General features: G+C 40.7%; 2 protein-coding genes and 1 pseudogene across 3 annotated transcripts in view; 2 read left to right on the top strand and 1 right to left on the bottom strand.

Moving 5' to 3' along the window:
• The window catches only part of TMEM116 (transmembrane protein 116), a 132,784-nt gene extending 124,347 nt beyond the window's left edge, over nt 1-8,437 (top strand). Inside the window, exons 11-12 of one of the 2 annotated variants that reach the window (XM_030860517.2) lie at nt 4,341-4,443; nt 7,808-8,437. In XM_030860517.2, coding sequence (XP_030716377.1) covers nt 4,341-4,430 — 90 coding nt within the window. In that variant the 3' untranslated portion in view covers nt 4,431-4,443; nt 7,808-8,437. Of the gene's footprint in view, nt 1-4,340; nt 5,500-7,807 lie in introns of those variants that run through there. The other variant, XM_070047071.1, reaches the window with a different exon arrangement.
• MAPKAPK5 (MAPK activated protein kinase 5) overlaps nt 1-19,302 on the bottom strand; it is a 36,644-nt gene that overhangs the window by 3,995 nt on the left and 13,347 nt on the right. The window contains exons 5-11 of the mRNA XM_030860522.2: nt 18,924-19,032; nt 17,400-17,489; nt 16,553-16,648; nt 7,730-7,810; nt 5,063-5,250; nt 2,816-2,936; nt 151-281 (exon numbers count right to left, since the gene is read on the bottom strand). Coding sequence (XP_030716382.1) covers nt 151-281; nt 2,816-2,936; nt 5,063-5,250; nt 7,730-7,810; nt 16,553-16,648; nt 17,400-17,489; nt 18,924-19,032 — 816 coding nt within the window. The remainder of the gene's footprint in view (nt 1-150; nt 282-2,815; nt 2,937-5,062; nt 5,251-7,729; nt 7,811-16,552; nt 16,649-17,399; nt 17,490-18,923; nt 19,033-19,302) is intronic.
• Nucleotides 8,113-8,647, top strand: LOC115855103 (small ribosomal subunit protein uS5 pseudogene; annotated as a pseudogene).

Raw genomic sequence — 19,302 nt, 5'->3', positions numbered from 1 at the left:
GAGTATCTCCAACTTCTGATGCTATTTAAAGAACATATCCTTTCCACCCTCTTAAGAGACAAAAAAGGGCAGACCCCTGGCTGACCTTTCAGAACCCTGTACTCAACCACACCAGCCATGAGGGAGAACTGAAGAAATAAGCTCAGTTACCCGAGTAATTTCCTCTTCCTTAGAATGGGGTTGTTCACAGAGTGCAGGGGTTTGAGGCTGACTTTCAGGTCCTGGATTCGCATGTTGGCCAACTGTTCTGCATGGGCCTGTTGGATTCCTGCAACCACCGCCTGAATGCAAACACTGTCATCAGTTTTTCACATTCTGGGCACCTAAAAAGCCAATCTAAGACAGTGGGAAGGAGAATCACAAAGAACTAAGGTGGCAATTTCATTCTTATGCTGGCAGTATACAAATTTTGATAAGGCAGAGGACTCTTCCCCATGGATCAGCAGGGCCCAGGGAATACCAGGCCAACAGCTAGCCCTTCTTTCCTGTGGGCTGACAGAAATGCAAGTAAGAAATACTAACAAGGCTCATACTCATAGTCACTGGCAAGGGCAAGTGTAAAGAGAGTCATACATGTACATCAGGGGAAAAGCTAGCAGGCTGCCACCTGAGAAGCCTCCCTGACTGGCATTTACTCACTGCCCCCATGGTGTAGACAGTCACCTTAGCCCTGATGGCTCAGAACCCCAAGCATTTCACCTGGTGAGCATAGTAGACCCTCACAAACTGATCTATAAGCCAGTCAATTAATTTACAATGAGAAATAACTGTCATAAGGTCTAGCACTCTTCAAGTCTGTCTTTATGACCAGTGTGTTCTCTTACTACGGGCAGACCAATAAGGGAAGGCAAATAATCAGAAAAGGCTTTGTAAGAATGAGACGATCCCACTTCTGTATTTAAAAAAAAAGACAAACTCTGTGAGTGTGTGTGTGTCTCCCCAGAAAAAGATCAGGAAGAATACATCAAGCCATAGGTCACCTCACCTCTGAGGGGTGAGACTGAGGCAGGGTAATGAAAGGGAACTTTTGCTTTTTATTTTATATACCTCCGTGTTGTTTGAATTTCAACAACAAAATTTGACAATTTACAAAAATAGTTCCTTGGTAAGCATGCAATTAGATCAGGAAGAGTTTGAACTCATTTAAGAGAACTATACTAACTGGCCCTGGCTACACACCCCCAGACCCCTGAATCTATTTCCTTATCCGTGATAGCCCGACCAAAAAGATGGGAACACCTCAAGGTTGTGAGCTCAGGCTCCATCTCTTAGGCACAGCTTAGATGGACACTATTCAGCTTCTGCATATGTGGACATTTTTTCTACACTTCCAAAGTTGACCAGCCTGCATCTTGACCACATCATTTCTTTAAAAATGGGAATACACTGTCACATTGCAGTTCCATCTTATAGGCCCAGGAGCTATTCCTCCTCATTAAGAAGATTATGCATATCCATACTTGGCTTCATTATACACTAATCTTAAAGTAACTCCAGAAGGCAATCTTATTTCTCCATTTCAAGATCTTGAGGAAAGCCACAATGTAACACTCAATTGCTGACAACCAGAGGGTGTAAGTAATCCTTTTGTATTTTGGACTGACCAAACAAACCATTTCTGGACTACTGGGCACATTTAAACCAGGAAGACAACTGCACACAAATCAGAGATAGCAGAAAACTCTGTTCCTTCTAGCTCTCCTTTCTCTCTCATACTCCAGCTAAACTAAGGGAGGTCTTAGCATTCTTTTTTCCTATTCGCTTACATTTCAACTCCATCCCTTCTAAGTCAGTAACACTCAAGTCTGTGTCACTGCCTTTCCCTCTCAGCCACATTCTGATTCCACACCACACATCCATCTACCACCTTAAACAATATCTAAAACCTAAGAGACCTCCCTTCACCCAAAACCAGCCTCATTCCTGATTTCCCTCTGTCAATGGTGTCACCAGATATGCCACCCACTGTCCCCTTATATCTAGTCAGTCACCAAAAATTGTAGAAATTTGTCTTCAAAAATATTGAGCCTATTCATTCATCTCTACTTCTCTGCTCCTAGAGCAGCTTCTCAGCTTCTAGATTATTGTAAAAGTATTAGGTTGGCAAGTCTGCAAGTCTGACTAACCATCCCTAAACACCTTCCCTGTCGCAAATCTCTTCTCAAAAATCTACAATAGCCTCTCAATTATGTCCTACTAAGACTTAAACCCCTCTGTCTACTTTCAAAGCCAGGTCTGCCACACCCATTTTACCAACTTCCCATCAATGAAGTCAGGCTTCATTACATGTAAAGGGGTTAAACATGTAAAGGGGTTAAAAAATGCCACACAATAGTTAATAATTGTGATGGTTTTTGCCTTCTCTTTGGGAACCCTTCCCTAATTACAGCCCTTCAAAGATGTTCTCTTTTTCTGAATTTCCATAGCACTCACAGAAAATTTAGCATGCAAAAGCTCTGATGTCTGAAAATGTTCCCTCTTTGTTTTGTGTTTATTGGTCTTTCCAACCAGTCTTGTTTAAACTACTTGGGCAAAAGAACGGTGTCTGATACTGCTCTGGGCCCCCAACCCCATAGCACAAATATGAAGGATAGTCCTTTGAGTGTTCCCTTAGTGTATTTACCAGGCCTTGATCTGGTCTTTTACGGAAATAATCTCTTTATTTCCAATCCTGATCTTTGGAAGACCAGAGATATTTCTCTGGGAAAGACTGTGTGCTCTGCATTGTTTTGCCTTTAACCCCTCATTGAGTCAAGCCTCAGCATTCCTTCCCAACACAGCCTTTTCGGCCAACAAAATAAGCATCATTCAAAACCTTATCCATCATCAGTTGAGCAGAGGGTAGCACATTATCCAGGGCCTCAGTTGAGTTGAGCCAGGGGTGATCCAACACTCCCTCGATGGTAAGTCTTTCCTCTGGTTTGACCTTCAAGAGCCTGTGGAGAAAAGGCCAACAGGGCTGCCATGCAGTTGCTTCCAGAGGCCGGGAAGTTCCTGGGTCTGGCTCTAACCAGCTCCAGCTTCTGACTTTCCACCAACTCTTACAAGCCTAGGCTTTCTATTTGCAGGACAGAGGTGGGGCTCTCGTCCCTAACCGTTAGTTGTGAGGGCACTCTGTCCTTAGGCAGTTCTTTCTATACTAAATAAATTGAGATAAGAATGGTAGGAAAAGGCTTAGTCCAGTGATACCTCAGACTGAGTTCTAGGTTCAGTAAAGTAATCTTACATATGGCTTACAGTTCCTGAGACACTGAATCCCCAGACTAATGTTTCTAGGACAGTGGGCTATAATTTCCAAAAGGGACTCAAAGTGCTCTTTTGGCTAACAGTGACTGTAAAATTAGTCGAGGGGTCATACGGTTCTGAAAATCCAGGCTGCTACTTGTGATAAAACTCTTGTCACCATTTGGCAGGACATGAACCCTTTATTTCAAAGACATTCAAAAGCTAAAAATCTAGGGCTTCCCTGGTGGCACAGTGGTTGAGAGTCCGCCTGCCAATGCAGGGGACACGGGTTCGTGCCCAGGTCCGGGAAGATCCCACATGCCGCGGAGCGGCTGCGTCTGTGAGCCATGGCCGCTGAGCCTGCGCGTCCGGAGCCTGTGCTCCGCAACGGGAGAGGCCACAACAGTGACAGGCCTGCGTACCGCAAAAAAAAAAAAAAAACACACAAAACAACAACAAAAAGCTAAAAATCTAATCTCTGAGAAGGGGATGGCATTTCCTTCTAAGCCTAATGTATTGTTCTGTACCATCGGCTTTTTGACCATAGTTCTTTACATCTTGTACATTTATCCTAATGCAATTCCTAGCTCACCCCAGCATATTCCCTGGGCCTCTTACAGCACCTTCTTCCAAATACATAGCCTCCCATTCCAAACATCAGAGTCAGGACAACATGCCTACTTGCTCTTTCATGTTCTCTGTAACCTTTTGGATCATTGTGAACAAACAGCTTCAGATTCTAAAGAAAGGATTGTTTAGAAAAGAATCTCAATGCTGAAAGAAGATAATCAATGTTGCTCTAGGGAGAGGAAATATATTCTACAGAACTGCAAAGAACCAATTAGAGGATACTGATATTTTGGTTAAGTAACTGAGAATACAGCAGGGAAAGAGCATAGGAAGACAAATGATGATTTAAACATTGCCTCCACCCTCCTAAAAAACTTTCACCTGTATATTTTAGAAACTAGTCCCTTTTTGAATACATAAACACCTAACACCAACAGAACAAGCTCACTTCTGAAAGAGAGTAATCTCCATACAGAAACAGCTGTACTGTTAGGAGACAGTTCCCAGGTACTGCCCTTTTAATGCTTATCTTTATCGCATTACAGATGAAGAAACTGAAACCAAAAGAGGAAAAGTTACTCAGTGAAGAACAAGCAGTAGGATACCAGAACAGCGTCCAAGTTCCAGTCCGCTAAGCCTCTGACACAGGTGGGTAGAAAAAGCAAAGACACCTCATATTTAGGTCTGACTTCTTTCTTAGTGCTCTAGCTAATTTCTCCAAAGGATTCTGAATGTCAAGTCTCCATCATCCATTCACTACCCCTAATTCTTCTAAATCTTTCCATCTTAATATACACCAGAGCAACCAACTAGCAGTAGGAAGGGCAGGAGGTGGGGTCCAGGCCCTGTACAACCAATCACACACTCCCACAGCAGCTAAGGAATGAAAAGCCAAAAGCATCATGGTCATTTTAGCACCCCAGTTCAGTTCCTGGAATCATGTCTGTCCCAAATGACCAACCTCGGTGCAGGAAGGGTACACCAGGGGGGTTACCATTTAAGGTCCTAAATTAATGCTCACAGTTACAATGGCTTCAACCCTAAGGACAAATTCTAGGAGTGCAACAGGAGAGAGCAAAGCTCCAATTTCACCAAGGTGTGGACACTGAGAACTCTCATCTCAGGCTCCAGGGAAAATTTTCTGTGATGCTAAAATGAGAAGGAGCATGCCTGGGAAACAAATGACTTTCCTTTACCCAACATTCCTTTGTGTTCCACCACTTTTAAGGCCTCCCTGGCCTCCCCCCGCAGTGGCCTGGGGACTCACTTCCTCACAACATCTTTGGCCATCTCTGAGATCTGGCTCCACTCTTCCTCTGGGAACTCAAAACTGCCTGTCATGATCTTTCTCCGCATATCCTTTGGGATAGTCCGGCTGTGGTGTCTGGAGTAAAAAGGAGGGTATCCGCACAACATCACGTAGATAATCACCCCTAGGGACCACAAGTCACAGCTCTGAAAGCAAAAAGAACATGGTCACTCACAGCAGAGGCACAGCTCTAAAATAAAGTCCCTAGGACTGACCCAGAAACAGCCCCTGATATACACAGGCTGATATCTCCGAGAATCACTTCACAGAGACTGTAAAAGCTTCAGGAAGTCTTAAGAGAATTAACCATTCTCTCCTTATTTGTTACGTGCTACCAACACTACACATGTGCACACCATATATACAAGGCCAGTCTGGGGTAAAACAGTCACTTATTCTCACTGCTTAGGCCCAAGCTGCTACCTGATTATTGGGTACAGATGTAGGATACTTTGTCCCCAGCCAGAAAAGTGGTAGATATAAGCCAGCTGGTTGTGAAACATTTACTCTGTCCACCTGGGCAGGGCTGAGGGTGCAGGAACAAAGCAGCTAGGACACAGGTGGGCTGACTCTATAAAACAGCACAAGTCATTTTATAAAGGCCCAAAGCAGTCTGACAAAGATTAGGGATAGGCACTGCAGGGAAAAACAGGAGGCTAAAAGCAATCCTTTGGCCATGAAGGACTCACTGTGCCCATTTGCAAGACCATTCTTGGGGAAGATATTCTGAACGAAACAAAACTGCCACCAACTACCATGTCTGTAGATATTAAGGTGATTTCATGGCCTGTAGTCACAGCATGCTTATTAATAAAGGACTCCTATTTTAATTAAACGTAGCTCTACCTGCCTCGGAAACTGGGTCCTCAGAGGCTTCAACACAGAGGCTTGTCCTCCTGAATTGCAGGACAAAAGCAGTGTCCACCTGAGAAAGGCAGCCCAGGGAACCTGCCACTGTGGCCACACGCTCCTCACACCACAGCTGTGCGCTGCTCTGAGTGAAGCCTGGAAAATGAGGTGTCTCAGGTACTCTCGGCCATGTCTTGGCATCATACTAGTAGACATTTATAGATGACATGACCCATGCTGTAGAACATACTTATAAAATTATAGAGGTGGAGAGAAATCTTAAAAAATAGTTCACATGAGGAAACTGATACTACAGAGATCTTGTCATCTCTAAGGTCATCTGTCAAGAGTGAAACTAAGTGCACCAACCAACATCATACAGCTGAATGGTGGTGGAGTCACAGCAAGTCACCTGGCCTACTGCCTCTTTTTCTTTTTAATTAACGTTGATGTATTTATTTAACTTCTGAAATTTTAACTACATCTTTTTACATTATTTTTATTTAAAAAATTATTTGTAAATGTAGCAGTCAGTGTTCACTTAGTTGCCAATATAAAGATTATAACTAGACAAACATATATACACATTCAAATGTAATATGAACTTATTTCAATATACTACTCATCTGTGGAGTGTAAATTTTATGAATGCCATGCTAATTCACAAACACCACTAGATTCACAAAATGGAACAGGAAGAGGAGAAAAAAATAGTACTGGGAAATAATGTATCACACAAGAATCCATTGTATTCATGACGAGAAGACCGTATCAAGTAAATTAATATCTCTGTTAGCTAAGTGCTTCTACCACTCAATTCCTGTCTGCATTGGGAAGCAGGAAGCAGTTTCTGACTGACTATAATCAGCACAGCCCTCACTTCCAACCTTCACTATATAAGGGCACAGCTGCCTACAGTTTTGCAAGTAGATCAAGATGATGTGGAGCAGTTCTTATTTGGGGACTGAACAGTGTTAATCATGAAAGTAGTTGTTTAGCGTTCTGGTCATGCTGTGCCAGTGCCAGTGCCAATGCAAGTGGAGGGTCCTGAGTGCCACAGAAGCCTGTGTGTTCTTCAATATGTATGCCTGCATGTGTGCACGCACATGCATTAGGAATATGTGGGGCCCTCTAAAGGTGTGGGACCGGGAAGAGCTGGCCTGCCTTTCTACCATCCTCAGCTCCCTCTCTACCATCTATATCACCTGGAGTCCCCAAGCAGCATCATTTTTTTCTGATCTACTCAGTGACTCCAGGACCTCTAGGACCTGTTTCAAGAGGCCCTAAACCTCTCATACTTTAGAACAGAGAAGCTTGATGTGTAGGCTACTGATTAAGAACTGTGAAGTACCAGGTAACATTTGGGAGCACTTGCTATGTGTACCAGACACTGTTCTAAGTTGGGTATTTTATGGGGTTAGAAAGAATGGCACCATAAATGGACAAATAATATTCTCTGAAATGGCCTCCACCTCAAAAAAGCAAGACAAACATATCTTTAAATGTGATCAGTGGACTGTACAGCTAGCCAAATAAATAACCTCCAGGTGACCATAGCCTTTGGTTCCTGCTGCAAAACCTAAACTGGTATGAATCTTATTTCATCAGACAAATACTTGAATTCCACTCTTCTGCATATGTGGCTGCTTTCAGCTTCTTGGGCAGCAATATTAAGGGATAAGAATGGAATCTGCCACCTTCCCAGAGGGCCACAAACACCTCATAGGAGAAGAGGGGCTACACCCAAGGGGTAAAGATTAGTATCTCCTCTCCTACCTTGTTATAAGTGTAGGGTGTTGGCGAGGTAGGTATGATGCCAGATTTCTCCTTCTGATGCCTTCTCTGTGCCTCCAGTACCTGTCAGAGTTACACCAAAGGGGACAGTTTACTGAAAATCACACCAGCGACCTGCAGCTTGAGACAGACTGCTGGAAGGCTGAAGAGGGTAGTCACTGGCAGTCAACAATCAACAACTGAAAAAACTCTACATAAATACTTTCAAAAACCTTTTTCTTTCTTGGAATCAGCAATTTATTATCAGTGTTTGCCGAGGTCAAGGACATGAAGATTAAGTCCCTGAAGGAGAATTTATCTCTTCTTCCTCTCGATCTGAGGTTACTTTTCCCTAGGGGAGTCCCTTATGCCTTTGAAAGCAGTGAAAGCAGAATGGTGCTGGCCAGCAGTTCAGGTTCGAGGTATTTGTTGCCATGAGGGACTGTAATAGTCACATGGGTCTGGGTGTTAAGTGCTCCAAGGAGGTAACCACTGCCATCCACAGGGCCATCCTCCTGGCCAACCACTCCGCTGTCATGGGTAATGGGACTCCTGGAAACACAAGATTGGCAAACCCCATACAGTTCCTTGAAGGTGACAGGATACTGCAGCTCTCTGCTGGTATGCTTCAACCTTGCACCCAGATCCACTGCTAGTGTCTTGGTCTTCATGGCCACAAAGCTGCTGCTGACAGCAGGCACTGAAAACTGTTACCCCTTGGTCAGCGGCTGCACAGGCTCGTTGGGCAACTTTACCAAGGCCACCTTCGATGCCACCTCTAAGACCTACAGCTATCTTACACCTGACCTCTCGAAGGGGACTGTGCTCACCAAGGCTCCCTATAAGCAATTCATTGACCATCTTGTGTTGCACAAGGCTTGTGTTTTCACACAAGAATAATAAAGTGAATTAATTAAAACTGAAAAAGAAAATACCACTTATGAGAGCATAAAAATTTAAGAATTGGGCTTCCCTGGTGGCGCAGTGGTTGAGAGTCCGCCTGCCGATGCAGGGGACAGGGGTTTGTGCCCCGGTCTGGGAAGATCCCACATGCCGCGGAGCGGCTGGGCCTGTGAGCCATGGCCACTGAGCCTGCGCGTCCAGAGCCTGTGCTCCGCAACGGGAGAGGCCACAACAGTGAGAGGCCCGCGTACCGCAAAAAAAAAAAAAAAAAAAATTAAGAATAAATCTAAAAAGACATGTGAAAGACCTGTACATGAAAACTATACAAATATTGCTGAGCAAAACCAAAGACAAAAATACAGCTGGCTTATGGGTCAGAGGGCTCAATATTGTTATGATATCAGTGATCCCATACTGAACTATACGTTTAAAACAACCCTAGTCAAAATCCCAGCATGCTTTTTTGTAGAAGTAAACAGCCAATTCTAAAGTTCATATGGAAATGCAAAGAAATTTGAATAGCCAAAACAACTATGAAAAAGAAGAACAAAGTTGGAGGGCTAAAACTACCTTATCTCAAAAATTATTAAAAAGTGTCAATAATCAAAACAGTATGGTATTAGTGTAAAGACAGACAAAGAGATCAATGGAACAGAGTGGAAAATCCAAAAATAAACACACACATATACATTCGACTGATTTTTGACAAAGGCTCAGAAGCAATGCAGTAGAGAAAAGATAGTTTTTCAACAAATGGTACTGGAACAACTAGATATCCAAATGCTAAAAAATGAACTTGGATCCATACCTCACACATTATACAAAAATTAACTCAAAATGGATCACAGACCCAAATGTAAAGCCTAAAATTATAAAACTTGTAGCATAAAATCTTTGTGGTCTTGAGTTAAGACAGATTTCTTGGATAGAAAACCAAAAGCAGAGTCCATAAAATTTTTTTTTAAAATTAACAAATTGGCCTTCACACCAAAATTAAAATCTTTTGCTCTTCAGAAGATGTTGTTACCACCTCACACCAGTCAGAATGGCCATCCTCAAAAAGTCTACAAATAGGGACTTCCCTGGTGGCACCGTGGTTAAGACTGCACGCTCCCAATGCAGGGGGCCCAGGTTTGATCTCTGCTCAGGGAACTAGATCCCATTTGCATGCCGCAACGAAGAGTTCATATGCCACAACTAAGGAGCCCACCTGCTGCAACTAAAAAGCCCAAGTGCTGCAACTAAGGAGCCTGCAAGCTGCAACTAAGGAGCTGGTGAGCTACAACTAAGGATCCCACCTGCTGCAACTAAGACCCAGCACAACCAAATAAATAAATATTTTTTAAAAATCTACAAATAATAAATGCTGGAGAGGGTGTGGAGCAAAGGGAACCCTCCTACACTGTTGGTGGGAAAGTAAATTGGTGCAGCCACTATGGAAAATAGTATGTAGGCTCCTTAAAAAACTACAAATAGAGTTACCATATGATCCAGTGATCCCACTCCTGGGCATATATCCAGAAAAGATGAAAACACTAATTTGAAAAGATATATGCCACCCAGTGTTCACAGTAGCACTATTTACAATAGGCAAGACATGGAAACAACTTAAATGTCCATCGATAGAGGAATGGATAAAGACGATGTGATAGACACACACACACACACACACACACACACACACACACACTGGAATATTACTCAGCCATAAAAAAGAATGAAGTAATGCCATTTGCAGCAACATGGATGGACCTAGAGATTATCATACTAAGTGAAGTCAGACAGAGAAAGACAAATATCATGTGATATCACTTATATGTGGAATCTAAAAAAGTGATACAAATGAACTCATTCACAAAAGAGAAACAGACTCACAGACTTAGAAAACTAACTTATGGTTATCAAAGAGGAAAGTGGGGGAGAGATAAATTGGGAATTTGGGATTAACAGATACCCACTACTATATATAAAATAGATAAACAACAAGGACCTATTGTATAGCACAGGGAACTATATTCAATGTCTTGAAATAACCTATAATGGAAAAGAATCTGAAAAAGTATATATACATGTGTGTGTGTGCATGTGTGTAACTGAATCACTTTGCTGTACACCTGAAACACCGTAAATCAACTATGCTTCAATTTTTAAAAAAAGAAAAAAAAAAGACACTGTTAAGAGAATGAAAGATAAGCCACAGACTGGAAGAAAATCTTTCCAAAGCATATATCTGATAAATGACTTATATCCAAAATATATTTAAAAAACTGTAAAATTCAGCAATAAGAAAATAAACAATCCAATTTAAAATATGGGGAAAAGATCTGATCCGATACGTCACCAAAGAAAATATACAGACAGCAAAGAAGCACCATGGATGCTCAACATCATTAGTTATTAGGGAAATGCAAATTGAAACCACAATGAAATACTGCTACACAGTCACTAAAATGGCTAAAAAGACTGTCCAGGGGACTTCCCTGGTGGCACAGTGGTTAAGGCTCCATGCTCCCAATGCAGGGGGCCCGGGTTTGATTCCTGGTTAGGGAACTAGATCCCACATGAATGCTGCAACTAAGGAGCCCATGTGCTGCAACTAAAGAGCCAGCAAGCTGCAACTAAGGAGCCCTTGAGCCACAACTAAGGAGCCTGCCTGCCTCAACTAAGGAACCCACGTGTCACAACTAAGAAGCTGGCGAGCCTCAACTAAGGAGCCCGTGAGCCACAACTAAGAACCCTACCTGCTGCAACTAAGACCCAGCGCAACCAAATAAATATTAAAAAAAATTAAAATACATAAATAAATAAAAAATAAAAAGACTGTCCATACCAAATGCTAGTAGGAATGTGGAGGACCTGAAACTTTCATACACTGCTGATGGGAATGTAAAATTGAACACCACTTTGGAAAACAACTTGGCAGTTTCTAAGTAAGTTAAATACATCTACCACATGATCTAGCCATTCCACTCTAGGTATTTACCAAAGAGAAAAGGAAATAAATGTCCATCCAAAAACCTGTGCAAAAATGTTTGTAACACGTTTATTTTTAACAGCCAAAAACTGAAAACAACCCAGATGTCCATCAATAGATGAGTGGATAAACGAACCATGGTATATTCACATAGTGGAATACTTCCCAGCAGTAAAAACGAAAGAACTATTGATACATGCAATAACATGGATAAATCTTAAACGTAATTTTGCTGAGTGAAAGAAACCCCCCCCAAAAGAAAATACCATACGATGTGCTACTTTATATATAAATCTACAGAAAATGCAAACTAATCTATAATGACAGAAAGCAGATCAACTGCTGCCTGGCAATGAAGGGAAAAATAGAGAGGCAGGGAAGGATTTCAAGGGGCACAGTAAAATTTTGGGGGGTGACAAATATGTTCACTACCTTGACTGTGGTGATGGTTTAATGAGTGTGTGTGTATGTCAAAACTTATAAGTTGTGCAAGTTAAATATGTATAGTTTATCATGTATCAATTACATCTCAATAAAAAAATTTTTTTAAAGAAGGCTTATATAAAACAAATCTCGGAAAGAATAAGCACCAGCTATATATATATGTATATGTCCATCAATAGATGAGTGGATAAACGAACCATGGTAAGAACCAAGAAAACAGGACCTGACCAAGACTGAGGCTGGTTCAGAAAAGAGATACCTCTCCACCCATCGTTGCCATCACCCTCCATCAGGCTAGCAAGCACCAAGTAATAAGTAACAGCAGTCCACTGTTAGTGGCAGAAAAAGACTGTGAAGCAAAAGCCCCTCTGAGGCAGAGGCACACAGCCAATGCCAAAGATAAAGATGGAGAAGAAACACAAAAAAACACACAAACCTGTGGCACCCCAAACCCCACCCTAAGCACAAGGTAACAAGAGAGGAATCTCAAGCCAGTGACACAGTAAAAATAACAATAGCAACAACAGAGCTCACACTAAGCTCAACTCCTAAGTAGACTGACTCAATTCCCTACTCCCATACTAAAGGACTAACTGCAGAAGCAGCAAGCCAACTTCTAGACTTCCACCTCCATCTCTACAGATCCTACAAAGATTTAAAAGGTTAATAAGGGATTATCATAATTTTATGCCAATAAATTAAAAAACAGTCAAATTTCTTAAAGACACAAATTACTAAAACTGGCTCAAGAAGAAATATAAAAATTCAATAGACCTATACCTATTTTTAAATTGATTACATCATTAAAAATCCACAATGAAAACTCCAAAATACCAATCTTACACAAACTGTTTCAGAAAATAAAGGAGGAAGACACATTTCCCAACTAATAGTATGATGTCAGCATTATTACCCTGATACCTTGAAACAAGGCAAAGACATTATGAGAAAGGATTATGGACCAATATCCCTTTTGTTAAAAAACACAAAATCCTTAACAAAATATTAGCAAAACAAATCAATCATCATGACTGAGTTTTATCTTAGGAATGTAAGATTGGTATAATGCCTGAAAATCAATTAATTCATCATATTAACAAAATGAAGAAAAAATATATCATCAGTTCAATAGATGCAGAAAAAGCATTGGGTAAAATTTAACACATTCCCTTTCAGTAAACTAGGAATAGAAGGAAACTTCCTCAACCTGATAAAGGACATCTACAAAAAACATAACAGTTAATATCATACTTAATGGTGAAAGACTGAACATATTTCTGTAAGATCAGGAACAAGGCAAGGATGTCTGCTCTCATCACTTATATTCAACTGGTAGTTCTAGCCAACACAATAAGGGAAGGAAAAGAAATAAAAGGCAAACATACTGGAAAGAACAAAGTAAAACTATCTTTATTCACAGATGACATGACTCTGTATGTAGAAAATCTTAATAAATCTATTAAAAAAATCTACTAGAATTAATAAGCGATTTAGGCAAGATCCCAGGATTCAAGGGATCAAAAATCATTTATTTCTCTACAAACTATAAACAAACAATTGGAAAATGAAATTTTTAAAAATATCATTTCCAATAATTTCCATAAACATAAAATATAGGAAAAAATTTAAGAAAATAGGTATAAAACCTATACACTAAGAAATATAAATGTTTCTGAGAAAAATGAAAGACCTAAATAAATGGAAAGATATACTGTTTGGGCTTCCCTGGTGGCACAGTGGTTGAGAGTCCGCCTGCCGATGCAGGGAACACGGGTTCGTGCCCCGGTCTGAGAGGATCCCACATGCCGCGGAGCGGCTGGGCCCATGAGACATGGCCGCTGAGCCTGCACGTCCGGAGCCTGTGCTCCGCAACGGGAGAGGCCACAACAGTGAGAGGCCCACATACAGAAAAAAAAAAAAAAAGATATACCACGTTCATTAAATAGAAGACTTTATATTGTTAAGATGTCAATTCTCTCCAAATTCATCTATAGATTAAATACAATTCAAATCAAATCCCAGGAGGCTTTTCTGTCATAGAGAATTGAATTCTAAAATTTACAGAGAAATGCAAAGGATCCAGAATAGTGAAAACAATTTTGAAAAAGAATACATTTGAAGGACTTATTACACTATCTGAGGTCAAGACTTAATATAGGTCAAGACTTAATATAAAGCTACAGTGATCCAGATGATATATAGACGTATGTATCAAATAAACAGAATAGAGCCTAGAATAGACCAACACATATATGGTCAATTGATTTTCGACAAAACTGCAAAATAATTCAATTCGACAAAACTGTAAGGTAATTCAATGAGGCAAGGATAGTCTTTTCAACAAGTGATATGGAAACAACGACATCCATAAGGGAAAAAAAGAAGCTTGACCCTTTACACACACACACACACACACACACACACACACACACACACACACACACCTCAAATGGATCACAGTCTAAAATGTAAAAGCTAAAACTATAACCTTTAATAAGAAAACATGAGAAAATCTTCATCTCCATGGATATGGAAAGACTTCTTAGGAACAAACAGCACTAACCATTGAAAAAAAGAATTGGTGAATTGGACTTGATCAATATTTAAAACTTCTACTATTCAAAAGATCATTAAGAAAACTGATGGGGACTTCCCTGGCGGTCCAGTGGCTAAGACTCTGTGCTTCCAATGCAGGGGGCATGGGTTCGACCCCTGATCAGGGAACTAAGATCCCACATGCCATGTGGCATGGCCAAAAAAAAAAAAAAGAAAACTGAAATGCAAGCCACAGACTGAGAGAAATATTCATAATACATATGTTGTAGGCAGGATAATGGCCTCCCAAAGAAGTCCTGTCCTAATCCCTGGAATCTATGAATATGTTACCTTACATAGCAAAAGGGACTTCTAAGATTTGATTAAATTAAGGATCTTGAGATGGGGGATTATCCTGGATTACCCAGGATAATCTGACCAATTATCCTCAGTCAGAGTCAGAGACACTGGAAGATGCTACCTACATTGCTGTCTTTGAAAATGGAGGAAGAGGCCACAAATCAGGGCTTCCCTGGTGGCGCAGTGGTTGAGAGTCCGCCTGCCAATGCAGGGGACACGGGTTCATGCCCCGGTCTGGGGGAATGCCACGTGCTGCGGAGCAGCTGGGCCCGTGAGCCATGACCGCTGAGCCTGCGGGTCCGGAGCCTGTGCTCCGCAATGGGAGAGGCCACAGCAGTGAGAGGCCTGCGTACCGCAAAAAAAAAAAAAAAAAAAAAAAGAGGCCACAAGCCAAAGAATGCAGGTAGCCTCAGAAGCTGAAAAGGCAAGGGAATGGATTCTCCCCTAGAGCCTCCAAAAGGAACACAGTCCTGCTGACATCCTGAACCATTTCAGACTTCTGACCTCCAAAACTGTAAGGTAATAAATGTGTGCTGTTTTAAGTTACTAAGTTTGTGGCAATTTGTTACAGCAGCAGTAAAATATTAATACATATATATGACAAAGAACTTGTATCCAGAATATAATTTAAAAAATTCTTATATCTCATTTATTAAACAACACAAAAAGGGCAAAAGATTTGTACCCATACTACACAACAGAATGTTGTACCCATATTTCACAATAGAACAGCCAGTAGACACATGAAAAAATATTCAACAACAGTAGCCATCAGGAAAATGCTATAATTAAATCCATAACGAAATAACACGAACATACCTACCAGAATGACCAAGATTATAAACACTAACAAACATAAGTTGGTGATAAGAATGTGAAGAAACTGGAACATTTACATTACATTAGTGGTGCATACAACCATTTTGGAAAAAGATTTTACCTAAAGGTAGAGGTATGTCCCCCGAAACTCGTAAATGAATGTTCCTAGCAACTTTATTCCTAATGGTGAAAAATAGGAAACAACCCCAAATGGCCATCAGTCAGTGAATGGATAAACAAATGTGGCTTGGTCATATGATGGAATACTACTTAGCAATAAAAAGGAACTAATTACTGATACACACAGAAACATGGATGGATCTGAAAAACATGCTGAGCCAAAGAAGTGAAACACAAAAGGTACAAAATTCCATTTTTATGAAATTCTACAACAGGCAAAACTAACCAATAATGACAAAGTAGATCAGTGGTTTTAATTAAGGGGATTAAGTTGGGAGCAGAATGACTGCAAAGGCACACAAGACAGTTTTTGAAGTGATGGAAATGTTTTGTATTTTGACTTTGGTGATGTTCACGCAGGAGTATCCATTTGTCAAAACTCATCAAACTACACTTAATGTAGAAGTATTTTATTGTATATTAATCATACCTCAATAAGGCTGCTTTTAAAAGAATAAAATGCCTGCACCAAATTAAGCAGCCTATAGGTTTGTGAAGCTGAGTCCTCCTTCCATTTGTAATATATACCCACTCATGCTGTGGAATGGAAGAAACGTGAGTCTACAGGCAGCTTGGTGACACATCCTACGGAAGAAACAGCACATGCTTACCTGAGGTGCTACATAATATGGGGTGAACTGAGGTGTCATCAAGTCACCTTGGTCAATTTTGGCAAATCCAAAGTCACACAACTTCACTGGGGCATCCTGAAATAAAACAAATGGGAGTCACTGCTCCAGAGTTCTCGGAAAACGTTAAAGGAAAATGCAGGTGCAAGACATGTTACCTTAAGCTCTCAGGAGTTTCTAGCTGAGACCTGAACCTATGAGTAGCATGTCCTCAGCTCTGGAGACAATGATTCATATTTAGAAACTGTTCTTAGTAATACAGAAGTAAGGAATTTCTACCCACTCACAATTATCCCTGTTTTATAACTTGTAAAGGCAGCACTAAAATCAAGATGCTTCCTGACTCTATTGGCCCATTATCTCTCATCAATCTAGGGTGCTGCTTCACCCTCAACATCAGCTTCATGATAGCCAGAGTAAGTTATCTGGTGGGACACAGTGCATGGGGCATGGATTGGGGCTGGAGAGGAAAACACACCTTATGAGGGTTAACACTGAACACAACCACTAAGTTCCAAGGTAACATATAACAGCATATAGATTCCTGCCCCTTCCCAAAGTCCTTCCAAATAATATCCAAAATCTAAAGTCCTTATGTACAAACACACATCAGTGTCATCCAAAATGATCGATGCCAGGGGTATGGTACAATTTCTCTGAGCCTCTAGCAAGGAAACAGATATGGGAAAAGTAAGCTGCTTGCAGCGCTTTGGCCTAAAGCCTCTTCACCATGGATTCAGAGCACTCCAAACATATACACACCTACACACTGTTCCTGAACTATACTGAGAGTAGCAGCACTAAAATACAGAAGGGCAAGTCATCTCACCAAAGAGTTATCCTTGAAGAGCAGATTTTCAGGCTTGAGGTCTCTGTGTGCGATGTTTAACAAGTGACAGTGCTGTAGAGCCAAAGCTATCTGGAAAGGACATAATGGAGCAACCATATCTTAGAAAAGATAGCTCTTTAATTCCCCTGGTTTAGAGAACTCAGGATGTTAAAAAATGATCCTTACTAAGTCAATTAAGACTGTGGTCAGTTTTCAATTTTAAAGCAGAAATTAAGTAAGATTTCAGATATCAAGAAATAGAAATGAATTAAGCTGTATTTTGTTCAACAAAAAGAAAAAATACAACAGTAAAACAATTCTTTGTCATAATCAACTGATGGTTAAATCCTGTATGAAATGGGAAAAATGAAATACTTGCACTTCCATTAATCTGAGATGTGACAAGTACTGCAAAGCAAACACTGGGCCAGGCAGTCTTCAGAGGGCCTGGCTTCCCCCTAGCAGGGCAGTGGCACTAACGCCTGACTCAGAGGAAACCTGCACTCTTCAGGGAGCCCAACTTGAAGTTCTGCTTTCAAGAATAACATAAAGCAGCTGAATGGATTTTTCCACCTGATGTTCTAATCTGCCCGTCCTACTGGTTGAAAATGTTGCCTGTTTAGGTGGATTTAAAGGAGTTTGGTTTTACAGAAGATTATCAGAGCTCATCCTTTAGGCCTAATATTTGAAAAATACAAACTATAATTTTTAAAATCAAATAGAACAGATTTTATCTGTTCTTTAACACTCTGTATGGAATTGCCTTGGCATTCCAAATATCAGTTCCTCCCTACCAGAAAGGAGGCATCAAAAAATGCTTGAGGCTCACAGAAAATTTGGAAGAATTTTTTCATTAAGAACCAGTTGGGCTACGTGTCCTGCTTCTCTCTGCTTTGCTTGCTTGGCCTGAAGAGAAACCTTGAGGGTTTAGCTTTTTCATCTCCTCATGAGGTTATTTCCAGTTGGATTCCTAGTATTGTTTGTGACGTACATCATTCCTCTAGCAATAAAATGTGATGTCAAAATAGAGAGAACATAAAACCAGGAATAACCCAGAATTACAAAGACCTTAGACTACTATTAAAATCTGATGAGAGAAAGGTGACTCATAAGCATAAAGTATCTTATATGTAATTGCCTTAGAACATATTTTTACACCATACAGTCTTTCAGGTAGTATCACTAGCATTTTATCTCAAAGTCCAATAACAGTGCTTGGAAGCTATACGTCTAAAGATTATCTACAATCTAAAAAGGAGTTAAGATTACCTTCCTTCCAGAGTTTATTTAAATCTTATCATAGGCAAACAATTGAAAACCACTTAAGAATACAGGTTCCCCCCACCAAAGCATAAAAGGGGGTCACATTCCTCCTGTCAAGGCATCTTTTCTAATTACATAACAAAGCAGGCAATGAGAGATCAAATAGAGCTTTTCTTCAAGCTTTCTTTTATTCCCCCCAATGAAATTGTGCTTGTTAACCAACACCGTTGGCAGTTTGATTGGTACCCGGGGTTAACTTGCCTGCTTTGTTACTTGGCTGGCTTGCTTCTCTGTAAAGTGCCGGTGCTGGCTGATTCTGTGAAATAGCTCTCCCCCTTCCATCATCTCCATTACAATTAAGAGTCGAGCCCTGTTTGAAAGCATTTGATTTTGTTAAGTTAAAAAACAAAGCAAAACAAAACAAAACTGAAACATCAAGTAGCTAACCTAGATACCTCATCTACAAAGTGTTACTACTTCCTAAATCTAGTCCTACCAAGCCCCTTTGAGTTGGATCCCTTGTCACTACCAGCTGGACACTATGAATGAGGACTATCCCTGACCTAAAGGTTTCTAAGAAGCTAAAAGAAAGCAGAAGAATTAGTTTTGAAGACAATGATCCTTTTGAAGATTCTGTACT

This window comes from Globicephala melas, chromosome 13 (assembly GCF_963455315.2).
Source record: "Globicephala melas chromosome 13, mGloMel1.2, whole genome shotgun sequence".
NCBI lineage: Eukaryota > Metazoa > Chordata > Mammalia > Artiodactyla > Delphinidae > Globicephala > Globicephala melas.
The sequence above is the reverse complement of the archived record's forward strand: the minus strand, read 5'-3'. Positions and strand labels throughout refer to the sequence as shown.